Raw genomic sequence first — 12,494 nt, forward strand, 5'->3', positions numbered from 1 at the left:
TCAGCCAAGCATTCCTGTTACATCTTACAATGCATTCATGAACATGAGTATCCCAGAAAGTTTTAGATTTGAGAGGAAAAGACAGCAATTATTTTGTGGCTGTTTCTTTTTTTTTGTTGCTGGGATAAAACTGTGATCCACCTGCTCCTACATGGAAGTATTTTCTATACTGCACATGGATAGATTGGTGCATGTATATTCCAGCTTGGGAATTATGAGCAATCACAGTTTGTGTGTGACCTGTGCACCTGCCTGGACAGGTCACACACAAATATCTTATATGAAAGCTCTGAATTTGCTAGATTTGTGTACTTATTGACAGTCTACTACTAAAGAAAATAAAAAAGAAGGGAAAAAAAAAGGAAAAAAAATCATCCAAAACCAAAATCCAAAACAACAATCAAAAAATCCCAAACAGGGTAAGATTTAGAATTAATCTTCAAAGATAATTTTTATATTCTTTTCATTTCACTGAAGTTCAGCTGTGTACAATAAGCAAATTCAATCTTGTAGGACCCTGAATGATATTAAAATAAAAACAGTTAAGGGTTTCTCACACTTTACTCTGGGAACCAAATTCATAATTTAATAGCATGGCCTAACTAAGAAGGGGTGCAGACTGTGCTGTTTTCATCCCATGCCATCAAGGGATGGGACTGCTGATGTTTTCCATCTCAATTAAACATCCCTGTCCAAAATAATGTACTAGAAGACAACCATTGCTCGTGCTGAGGAAAATTTGCAATGTTCTAAACCATTTCAGCCTCTCAGTTCCATTCTGGACCCTAAAGAAGTTGGGAAGCATATGTGCATGATTTTTAAAGAGATTTAGATTCGTGATCATGCACATGCAGCAAAAGCTCCTACATGGCTTGCTGATTTTTGGTAATGTCTTCCTGGCTTTTTTTATACTTAAGGATTGAGACAAAAAATTTTTTATGACTTTATATGAAAAATAATTATACCTTAGGCATTAGTTGTCTTCTGTGCTCCTTTCTCTTGAACGGCCTATGACTTCAGATTGATATTTCACTTTCTAATGCAAGATAATGCAGTCATAGTTGCAAATAAATTGACAGGTAGAGTATCTAGATAGTTGCAGAAAATATCTTTCAGAGATCATGATGTTCCCAAGTGTTTGGGAATGGAAAAAAACCCATAATTTTTATATATTTAATATATGTATTTAACATATCTATTCATTATTCACAAGTGTTTCTATATATTTTACAAGTACACTTGAGCTACAGATTGTGAATAAGTGGTCTGTAGTAAGTATTTAGTCACTGTTAAAATTTACTATTTGAACTTTAGGGCTGATCATCTACATTTTGCAGCTCTTGATTCTGTTTTTTGACTGGCTAAAGTAGTCTTCCTACATAGTTTTCAGACCAATTTTTTTCATCATTTAATAAGCTTAAAGAATCTTGAACACAGGTCAAAAACTCCCTACTTGTAACCATATGAATCAATGAAATCCTGACAGATGGGTGAACAAATGACAAAAATATCATCAAATAACAAAAACACCATCAAATAATAACATAAACTGGCTGAAATGATGCTTTTCAATCTCTACTTAAAAAAAAAAATCTGTCTAGTGTCTGGTTAGGCTCCATGTGTGTGCAAAGACACTTTTTTATTTCCTTGATCCAGAACTGAAAATTTAAAAGTTAACTTTGTGTGTATACACCCAGTAGATGTCTTCAGGAGAGATATTCACACAAAGATGTTTTACAAGTTTCATATATCTATCTTTATTTACTTTTCTGTGTGTATTTGTATGTATTTCCTGCATTATGCATTTCTTTCCTGTGTTTGTCACACACTGATCCATCTCTCTGGATGCTCTTATAAAACTTTGGCAATCAATCATTCTTTGAAAAGCCTCGCTATAATTTTTTTTTTTTTTCCATTTTAAACAGAAATGTGCACCCAAGTATCTACTTAATCCAAAACTAAGCGTGCTCAGGCTGGAATTTCGTGCAGAAAACCTGCGTATTTTCACCTTTTCCCAGGACAGATTAGTTACCTAAAGAGGATCCTCTTCCCAGGGATCCACTGAGCGGGCTGGGGATGCCACTCTTGCTCGTCACTGTCACCGGGCTGCTTTTGCTGGCTGGGAAGAGATTCTGCGTTGGAGATGTTGGGGATTTGACAGGTTCAGCTGTTTTGGGTCGGGCTGAGAGATTCAGTGGCTGAGCTGCTTCATCCTGCAAGAGTTGGATGGAAATAACTATTAGGAAAAGACAAATGAAGGCATCATTTTGCAGGCAGCAGATACTTTACACCTCGAAGACAATGGCACATTCCACAGCAATAATAACAAAAGAAGCTAATTATCTGCCTCCTTTAAGATGCAACGAAAGGAATCCTCATTAATTTCTCTGTGTTATGCTTCTTATTTACATTAACTATGTGACTGGATCATTCTTTTTGCCAAATTAAAATTTGAATTAGCTCACATTACAGCTTAATTTCCTAATGTGTTTTCAGAGATCTAAATTAACCTAGGGCATTTACAAAGAATTATTTAAAATTTCCAGCAGCTCACTAATGCTTTTGCACTGGTTCTATTTGAAAAGTTCCTGGCACTATAAAAATAAGTTATGTAGCTTATTTTTAAATGTATTAGAAATTAAGGAATCAGAAATACTACTATGAAAGAATCATTTGGAAGCCCTGACAGCTCTTTGGCCCACATTTAGAGCTGCTGCTAGCTTATACATTCCATGCATCTAATTCAGAGTGCATGTTTTGTTCAGTGAAACAATCTATGCTGGTCCCTCATAACAGGAGATAAGAATTTCAATGAATTCAAATTCCTTTACCTTTTTGGGTGGTGACTATGTGCCAAATGCATTTAAAATATATTTTATTTTCTACCATTTAATTTTGTTAACTTTATGATATTTTATTATTCAAATGTCAAAACTATTTTCCACATAACTGCATTTCTGCTCCTTGTTCAAGACTTCTGCATTATTCCCATATTCTGTACCTATTTCTGCTGCATTTAACCTTTACTATTTATGTTTTATTTGCATTAAGGCAAGGAATGTTTTTTAAAGGTGTGTGAATCTAGTATCAGCACCTTTATATGATTTGATATTTTTCATTTGCAACTGGAAGAAATTTTCTCTGGCATATGTCTTTTTTCTGTGCTGTAGAATAGGTCCATCTAAAAATATCTCAACTCTTTGAAGAATATTTATTCAAGCAATTAATTTCTTTGATAACTATAAACCTCAGTGCAACCTTCTTCCCATTCTTTCAGCTTGTTCCTTCACTTAGTACATTAAGCAAGACAGAGCACTTACACAACTGTGAAACAGTGATTTTCTGTCATTAAAGAGCCCAGTAAGACAGATCTCTCATTTAAAATATGCCCAGAGCAGAATTATACTGGATTGAAGAGACTGTTCATATTTTAAAACACTGCACTGATCACTTGGAAGCCTAAAATTATGTCAAAATACAATAATACATCACATTATCTCATCTTCTCCATTCTCCTTACTGTCAAGCAAAGTACACCTGGTCACACACAATGCATTAAACAGGAAAATGTAATAAATAGGTATTTATAATGCCATCTCATCACCAGCTTTAAACTTTTCCCATAAAACTGCATGACATTTCAATTCTTCCTGGCCTCAGAGTGTACACAATTGTCCACAGCCTTCCAGGGTTCAGGTGAGAGCAGAAGCTCAAAGGTGCAAGGGACAGAGTCCATTTGGTGCTTTGTGGCTGCACTTACAGGCAACATCTTTCCTTGAACAGATTCAAAGTGGTTTCCATAAACTTTTCCAAGAGTTCAGAGCCCCATTCAGACCATGAAGCTTGCAAGGCTAGGTACTGTGATATGAATCTATGCTACAGTGTTCAATTTTTAAATTCTTTTCCATCTAGTACTGATATGATTATGAAAGAACTTTAAACACTGCCAGAACTTGTTTGTATTATATGGACAGCATTGTCATTTCAAGGCAACCAAAAAACTGGAAAACATCCTGGTCACTGACTTAAGGCAAACCTACCACCATTTTTTGAAAGATCTGATTTCCATTAAAGAATTGCACTAATTCTATAAGTAATGCATGTAGTTTATACAAACTGCTTAAAACCAGGGAACATATAGAGGATTTGTTAAGCAATGCATGACCATCAAAACTGTCACAGCTAACAAAGGTAACAATCTGTAGAGACTGAATATAGGTACTGCTTTCATAGTAATAATTTCTTCATTAGCTGTTGGTATTTGTCTACACAAAGCACTCCTAGTTCACCTTTAATATTCTGAATGCAGTAGTGTGCTTAATAAAAAAAATCATAAAAAAGACTTCAATTTTATTAACATATGCTTAAGTCCATTCAAGTTACATTATATAGGGAAACCCCCAAGAATTTGCATGTGGTCAATTCTGTAATAGGACTCAGCTGGCCACAAACCTGGAACAGTATTGGCCTTGCTTCAAGAAGATATGTGCTTGAATTTAACCAGGGAAAATTTGACTCATACAGTAAAGGTTTGGTTTGGTGTAAGTCCATTTGGCTCCCTCCCTGCCAGAATTACTTTTTCACATTAAAGCAGTCAGTAGTATATTCTCAATGCCATAAATCACTGGTGTTAGGTATCCCTGTACTGTGGCAACTTTGCTGGAACAGTTGGGCTTTGCTTTCGGTGGCTTCTGTATTGACCGTAGCAAACTCTGCCTCGGTGGTAAATTTCCCTGACTGCTCCCAAACCTGGCGTTGGATTACAAGAGGTAAAATATTAGACTAATACACATCTACTGCTAAGTAAAGTGAACGCTTTGCTAAATAAATGTTAGATCTGGCCATAATGGAATAGTTTTTATTTATTAGTACTCTCAGCCTGGCAAAAAAAAAGTGTCATGGAAATTTATCAGCCCGGGCAGAAATATCTACTCACCCGCACTTTACCGCGATGATTGATGATAATGAAAAAACAAATGATATTTTACTCTCGTGTCAAAAAATGGGAAGGAAAAAAAAAAGAAAAAAAGAAACCACCACCTCAAGTGAGAAAAATCTTCTCAGGCTGGTTTGAGGCTAAGGACTGTTTGCCTGTAAGGTGTCAGCAGCCAGAAAAAAAAAAAACCCTAACATATCCTCCCTCTCACCCCACAAGGTCACTAGATGCCACTTTTAGATTTATTTTAATTGTTCAGCATTTATACCTCTACCATTCAAATGGGTAAAACATCTGAATATTGATTTTCTTTTTTGTACAGTTTGGAGTAAATTGCAAATTGTCCTGAGGGTGTTTTTCATTCCCATGAAATCCCCATCCACCCTGGGAGAACACGGCAGGAGAAGCCAGGCAGTCGCACCCAAAGGCTGCTCCACGGGTTTCAGGGGGAGCAGAGCACTCATTCCAGGCTCCTGGCAAATGCCATGTTGTAGCTGCCTGGTTCCAAGCTAGTGAGAATAAGCAGGCACAAGCACTCGGCAGTGGAGCAAAACCAGCGAGGAGCAGCGCGGTTGTCAGCAGCTGTGTGAAATCAGCAAAAGTCAAATCAATCTGCAGCGACACAATGTTTTCCCCAGAGCCCTGACTTACATATTATTTTTACAGAAGGCTTTTCCAAAATTGTAGAATTAAGTACAGCTAGAGATTTGTAAAATAATTAGAAGATCTACAGTCCTTCTCTTACCCTAACAATATAAGCCAGCACCACATTTTAAGACACTCAAGAGTTCAATGTGAAACAATTCGTGAAATGGATGCCATTTATGCATGTTACCAGATTACAAACTGAAATCTTGAAAATATCACATTTTACTGATGAATCTGTTGTGCTGCCTCTGGTAGGGAGAGGGACGCCTGGTATTTTTGGAAACAAGTGAATTTTTTTCTCTTCCCTTCTCTCTACTGATAATACAGCACTAAAATGGATTTTTTTTATTTGAATATTGAAGAACTGTACCATGGTTCAACTTCCAACTGTAAAACAATTACAGAGACCATTTGCTTTTGCTGTCCTTCTCAAACACCAGCTTTTTTCTTTACTGAAAAATACCTTAACTTGAGTTACCGGGCTGGTCCCTCTCTTCTCATTTTTCATCCCAGTGGGTGAAAGTGCCCCTGTTGTATTTGGTGGCTGTGGAGTAGATGGCATTTTGGCTCCAGGAGAAACTTGCATGCTTGCCAGCTGAGCTGCATACAGTTGCTGGAAGACAAGAAGATATACATATATTCCTGCAATATTCCTAAAGAAAGAAGCTGTAAATGCACTTCTGGTTTTTTTTCCTATTTTTCCACTGGTGTTTCTTCCCTTAAAAGATCTTTTTCAGCCCTTGTTTGAGGCTTCCCTTTCTGCTATTTGCAAAAAGAGAAAAAACAAGGTCTGGAAAACTCCCAAACACCAATATCTTTTTTCTTCATTTGACTTTTGCTGATTTTTCTTGACTTTTTATTCCTTCTTGCTAATGATGGTCATGGTGTTAAGCAAAAAAATTACACTGTGCCTAAATATTAAAAACAAAATTGGTAAAATTATAAAGCTATTTATGAAAAGGAGGTACAAGCCCCTGTCATAAACAATAATAATCCAGGTCTTTCTGTTCTTAGCAAGTAGTTATCCACAACTCCAGAAACGTTACTGGGAGCTGCCACAAAAACGGTTTCCTACCAAATGGCAAAGTTAAAATAGCCAGCAAGGTATGTCTCCATCTCTCTGAACAGTGATATATGTTCTATAAATGCCAGTAATGAATCTAAGCCTCAAAAGTTCCTGTAAATAGTGATGAAAGTCCAAAAAAAACTGCAGTGGAACTTTTCAAAGAGTTTAACTGAAACAGAGATTTTATACTAAAACAAACAATCCCAACCAATAAAAAGTGTTTACTGAACAAAACCAATTTGGTCCCATTTCTTTCCAGTGACCAAACTTAAACCCTCACCTTGAATTAGCATCATGAATAATTCTTCTGCCATGAAGAGGGAAGATTCTAATCCCTCTTCTACTCATAGATCTACATAAACTTTGCCTTATTAGTGAGAAAAAAGCCAGGTGGTTTGTATGTAATTTCCAACATTACTATCATTCAGATGGACAAATAAAAAAAATTACAGTAATCAAAAGCAGACCTTTCAGCACATGTAATTAAATGAAAGCTTAATAAAGAATAATTTGCAAGAGCCAGATGTGCTTATGTCATAATTGTTGCTTTCTTTGGAACAATTTTTCTAATGTAACAAGCCTCCACAGAAATGAAAGTTACACAATACTGCAAGTTCAGTGACTCAGTGGCGAGACAAACGCGGGAGGGAGGGGCAGAGTCACAGCTCAGGGTGACAAATGAAAACCACTGTTTGTTTGTTTGTTTCCACCCCTTTCCAGTACCACACAGGAACTACAAAAGGATCACAGATTAATGCTTTGAAATTAGGGGTGTTTAAATATTTTGGCTAAGGTACAAGGTTTTTTCCTGTGCTTGAAGGAAAAAGACTGAGAACAGGAAAAAAAATCCCAGCTCTTGGTGAGGTCCTGGAGAATGAAAATGAAGCATTTCATAGAACAGTAGCTGGGGCTTTTTTCTCCCTAATAATATGATCTTATCCCTTTTAGAATATTCTTGAGGTCAACCTTTGCTTCCTTAATAGGATGATCTGCTTAAATGAGAGTAAAAAGCACATTTCACAAACTTCTGAAATCCTGCACATTCTCAGCTCAGGAATAATCAGGCACTGCACTATAAAAGAGATAACACAATAAACTGGTGTGCAATTTAAAGACAAAACCCAACAATTAAAAAGCCTTTCTCAGTATCCTGTGGTTTGTCTATAAATACTTTTCCTTTTTTTTTTTAACCAATTTAACTTCTTCAACTATCTGAAGAAGAGTACTTACACTTTACTAAAATAAAACTAAAACTTTTGTACTTACAGCACTGTGTTGCACTTTAAAAATTGTGAAATGAATTCTGTGTAAAAAATAAACTCATATTTATTTACTAAAGTTCAAAAGAATTTCCTTCTCAGGTAAGCCATCAGGGCACAAAAATCTGGGGTATAAATTATTCTTTCTACAGTATTCAATTTTTCATAGAAGATAAAACTTGATTGTCAATTGTGGCAGCTAAAATACTGTGGTGAGTTGACCTAGGCTGGCTGCCAGCTGCCCAGCCAGCCACTCTCTGCCTCCCTCACTTCAGCAGGATGGGGAAGAAAATCAGGTGGAAAAGGTCATGGGTTAAGATAAAGACAGGGACATCTCTTACCTGTTACCTTCACAGGAAAAATACAAACCAAGACAAAACCAAACAAAAAACCCACTTGGTTTGGGAAGAATTTATTTATTCTTATTGACAATAGAGTTGCCTGGCAAGAAACAGAGATCAATACTAAGGATCTATCCCTGCCACTTCCCCTTGAAAATTCCTTGAAGAGATATTTCAAGAACAATGCAAAGACAGAGACACGTGACACCAGTGAGAGCAGGACTTGCTGGTCACCTGAGAGCCACCAGGACCAGCAACAGCAACACCCACAGCATGTGGAGGATTAACATCAAGAAAAGTGGGCTGCTCTGGAGACTATCTAGGAAACTGTTTGATTTTGGAAATGCAACCAGGAAAAGTAGAATAAAATTAGAATTTTTTCACCACTCCCCTCCCAGGGTGTTGAGGGCTGTATTGGCTGTAGTGCAAGTCCTGTCAGGGAGAAATGTTTCTAAGGGAAGACAGAATAAAAGAAATTCTGTCATTTATATATCTGTATGTATATATAAATCATGACTGGCTTATTCCAAGGTCTTAGCACTGGCTTTAGCCTGGCATTTCTATAAACTTATTTTAAAACATAAAAGCAAATGTATAAATAAGTAACAGCAATTGGCTTTCTGCTTTGCTTAAAACAAAGCTGTTCTACAAGTACAAATACTGCAAGAATTCACACCAGCACTAGCAACATTGCTGTGTGGACTGGAAAGCTGTATAAGTTTTAAATACCAGTTTGTATGGGGAGCTAGCCAGTGTGGAAAAATATGTGCATGCCACCATTGCAGGGAAAAAGGGGGATATTTTTGCAAATACCACTGCTGTGGCTCAAAATGGCAATTTAGGACCTCACATTGAGATGGTCAGATTGTGAAGCTTTTATTTGCAAGATTGAGGAGAGGAATAAAACCCAAACATTGAATGAATGTTGACTGTTGGCTTTTAAAACTTAAAAGCAAAAGCTTCAGTGGAATTTTTTCTACTGAAATTCTTACCTGCAAAGTATTTCACAAGGAAAAAAATTAGAATACCTTAAACACTGAAACATATCTTATTTTGATCTATGCCTATAACATAAAGAGAAGATCATTTCATACTCCTTTTGTTAACCACTGACTCAGGAGGCTCTGGATTAAAAATTAGACATTCAAAAACATCAAGTATTCTTGATTGTTTTAAGAAGCCTTAAAAATGTATAGCCTGGTTTTTATTTTTTTCTCAGAGGTCAGAAAGTAAGATTCTTACAATTCAGTCCCCAGCACATAAATAAAAGTAATGCTGATTTTAAATTCCACGGTGCTCCTGAAATAGTTAACAATTTTCAAGCCCAGATTATTTAAGGATGTAGATTTGCAGTTTTCAGAATCAGGCTTCTTCTCATGTCAGATTTGACACCTAAGGGTGGGATTTTGAAATGCCACAAGTCTCAGGGCAATGGCAAGTCAAGTCTCACATTTAAGCACCTATGAACTTACAGACACTTGTTACTAAAACCCTATTCCAGCTTGAATCAACTAAAAATCCAAGGGGAATTTATTGAAGTTGGAGGTCACTATGAGTCTGAATGATGTTCAGCTACTTTAAAAAAAATTCAAACAGGTAGGAGAGGGCTGTACTCAGCATGTGCACAGAACAGCAAAAGCAAATACTGATTTTTTTTTACCTGGAAATGGCAGAGTTCACACTAAGCCTTTGTTACAGCTTAGATCTATAACAAGGCAAGAAGAATTGAATAACAAACCAAATTAATAATTCTGTTGTGATGGTGATGGTGTTTTCTGCTCCAAAAATTTCCTACAGGATCTGATGAATTATTTTGATTTTGCTTTTCTTATAAAAAGTGTCATCCACGACTTAGAATTTATCTAAAAATCTATGAACTAATAATGGACCACCTTGACTGATCCAAATTTTAAACCCTTTTCTAATGCCATCTAAGTTTCAAAATGCCTTTGTGAGATATTTTCATAACACAGAAGCATAATTTCCTTCACTGCCAGTATTTGTTCCTGCCTTGCCAGAAGACAAAGGCCTTAGGCTCACACATTGCTCTCAAAAATTCCAACATTTTTTCATCTAATTTTTCAGCTATCTTTCAATAATCAAAACTCTTTCATCAGCTCAAGCCCCTTTCCCTATAACTTTTCTCTTGCACATAGGTCTGTGACATTCCTGGACACATTCTCTGCCAAATGAGACTGAGCATGGCTAACAAGAACAGAGCAAAGCTTTCTTACATCTGACGTTTTCCCTTTTATTTTTGCAGCAGCAGGAATATTCCTACATATCTCTTAGGCTGCATCATATGTGCCTAAAAGAATAACTAATTTTGAGAATCAAATGTTAAGGAAAACATGGTAAGGAAAACAGAATGGGCCATAGAATCACAGAATCACTGAAGTCGAAACAACCTCTAAGATCACCAAGTCCAACCATTAGCCTGGCCCTGCCCTGCTCACCCACTAAACCATGTCCCCAAAGTGCCACATCCACATCATAATCCTTTACCAGGGGCTTGTCTAGGGCAGGCCCTAGGGAAAATTGGTTTTGAGAAGATACTTCAATAAAAAGTGATCAGCTGCTGCACAGAAGAGAGGGAGCTCCTTTAGATGTACAAGCTCAGGGAGGAAATGGAGAGACCAGTTGCACCCCCATATACAGGAGCAGACAGGCAAGGGCTAGAGACATTTCAACTGACTCTGTGTTTAGAGAGAAATTGGTCACACCTACAGGGATATAATTCAGATGTTATTTTTGCAGCAGAATTCTGAAGAAATGATAAGAAAGCCATGTGTGACACATGGAGATAAGAAAAATAGTGGTTGCAATACTCAGTGCAGCAGATAAAGTGTGGGGGATGAGGGCTGGCCCAGCAAAATAAAATGCAATGGGTGTACTTGGAAGATGCATCACAAAGAATTTCAGTAGAAGGTGGCTTGCTTGAAGTAAAAGAAAGGATCTGTTCTAGAAACTTTCACTCTTTTACTTTCTTTTCTCGAGAAAAATGCTAAATTTTATGAACCCTGATTAATTCTGAAGTCTTCCATTACTAAAAATGGAAGCCCTATGTTACATCTTCAACAAATACATTTGCTACAGTAAATGAAACTGAACAATAAAGCTACTGAGAATCAAGTGAGAATCCTTATTTGTCAGCATTTTAAATGAATTGTGCAAAGCTGAAATATCTTATTTATAGAGATGAAAGTTCAGCTATTTAGACAATGAGTAATTTGGTTTCTAAAGATGAAAAACTCTAAGGAGTGACTGCAAGTGCTGTTGAAATCCTGCACTACAAGAGGTAATGCAGTTATTTTTTCCATAGTATATTTAGTAAGTAGTGTTGCAAAGCTATAATACCAGCATTTTCCTTCCGAGTACAGAACAACCAATAATAATACTTAGAACTATCTGATGACAAAGGATTTTTACAAGTTCACCAGAACCAGCAAAATCTTTATTATTTCCAGCATTCACTTCTGAAAGGAAGCTACTGCAACAAAAAAAAAAAAAAATCACACCTTCAGTGGGACTGCTTGTTTTTCATTATTGGTGTGGTGGTGTTTGAAAAAAAAAATAATGTCAAACAGATAAAGGAAAGAGAGTTTCAGTTTAAAAAAGTTTCTCTTTTGTTTGGAGGAAGAACAGATAAGTGTTCACACCCATGTTTTGGGTGTCACAGATAATAACTATGGAAATAAAGTTTTAGTACTGACCTGAGCCCAGTGTCACTGGTATAACCCTCAGCAATTCAGGAAAAGCAACCTTTTCAGAAAGCAGTGCAGAAGCATGAATACCCTTCCCCAAAATTTCAGACATAACTTCATCTAAGAACTGCTTCTAAAGTAATGGTAATTGTACTCATTCCTTCCCAGTTTCATATATAAATGTTATATTTTTTTGTATTAACATGTCTTTTGTACCAAATATATTGTGATTAACACTGCAGTTAAGTGCTCTACTACAGCACCAAGGTAAGAAATGGGATTATAGCCTTATGTATACATATATATATATATATATATAAAAGAAGAAAAAAATCCCCACCACCCAAAAGGGTTGCTTTTCTCTTTGTTTTGAGATTCTTCCTATGTAGATGCTCACCATGAAAGGTGGCCTAACAGAAAACAACATCCAGAATCACAAGACAGCCTAAGTAACCCATCAGCAGCTTAACCATGTGACAAACCCAGGGGCAACTCCAAGGCAGCTACAGCCTGTGGAGTCTGCCAAGGAGCCAGATGCCA

At 36.6% G+C, this 12,494-nt stretch overlaps 1 protein-coding gene across 13 annotated transcripts in view; it reads right to left on the reverse strand.

Moving 5' to 3' along the window:
• The window catches only part of SOX6 (SRY-box transcription factor 6), a 362,938-nt gene that overhangs the window by 56,387 nt on the left and 294,057 nt on the right, over positions 1-12,494 (reverse strand). For 11 of the 13 annotated variants that reach the window (XM_050975367.1, XM_050975366.1, XM_050975368.1 and 8 more), the window contains 2 exons: positions 6,048-6,197; positions 2,033-2,213 (listed from right to left, as the gene is read on the reverse strand). In XM_050975367.1, coding sequence (XP_050831324.1) covers positions 2,033-2,213; positions 6,048-6,197 — 331 coding nt within the window. The remainder of the gene's footprint in view (positions 1-2,032; positions 2,214-6,047; positions 6,198-12,494) is intronic. The other 2 variants (XM_018907900.3, XM_050975371.1) reach the window with 1 other exon arrangement.

This window comes from Serinus canaria, chromosome 5 (genome assembly GCF_022539315.1).
Source record: "Serinus canaria isolate serCan28SL12 chromosome 5, serCan2020, whole genome shotgun sequence".
Lineage (NCBI taxonomy): Eukaryota > Metazoa > Chordata > Aves > Passeriformes > Fringillidae > Serinus > Serinus canaria.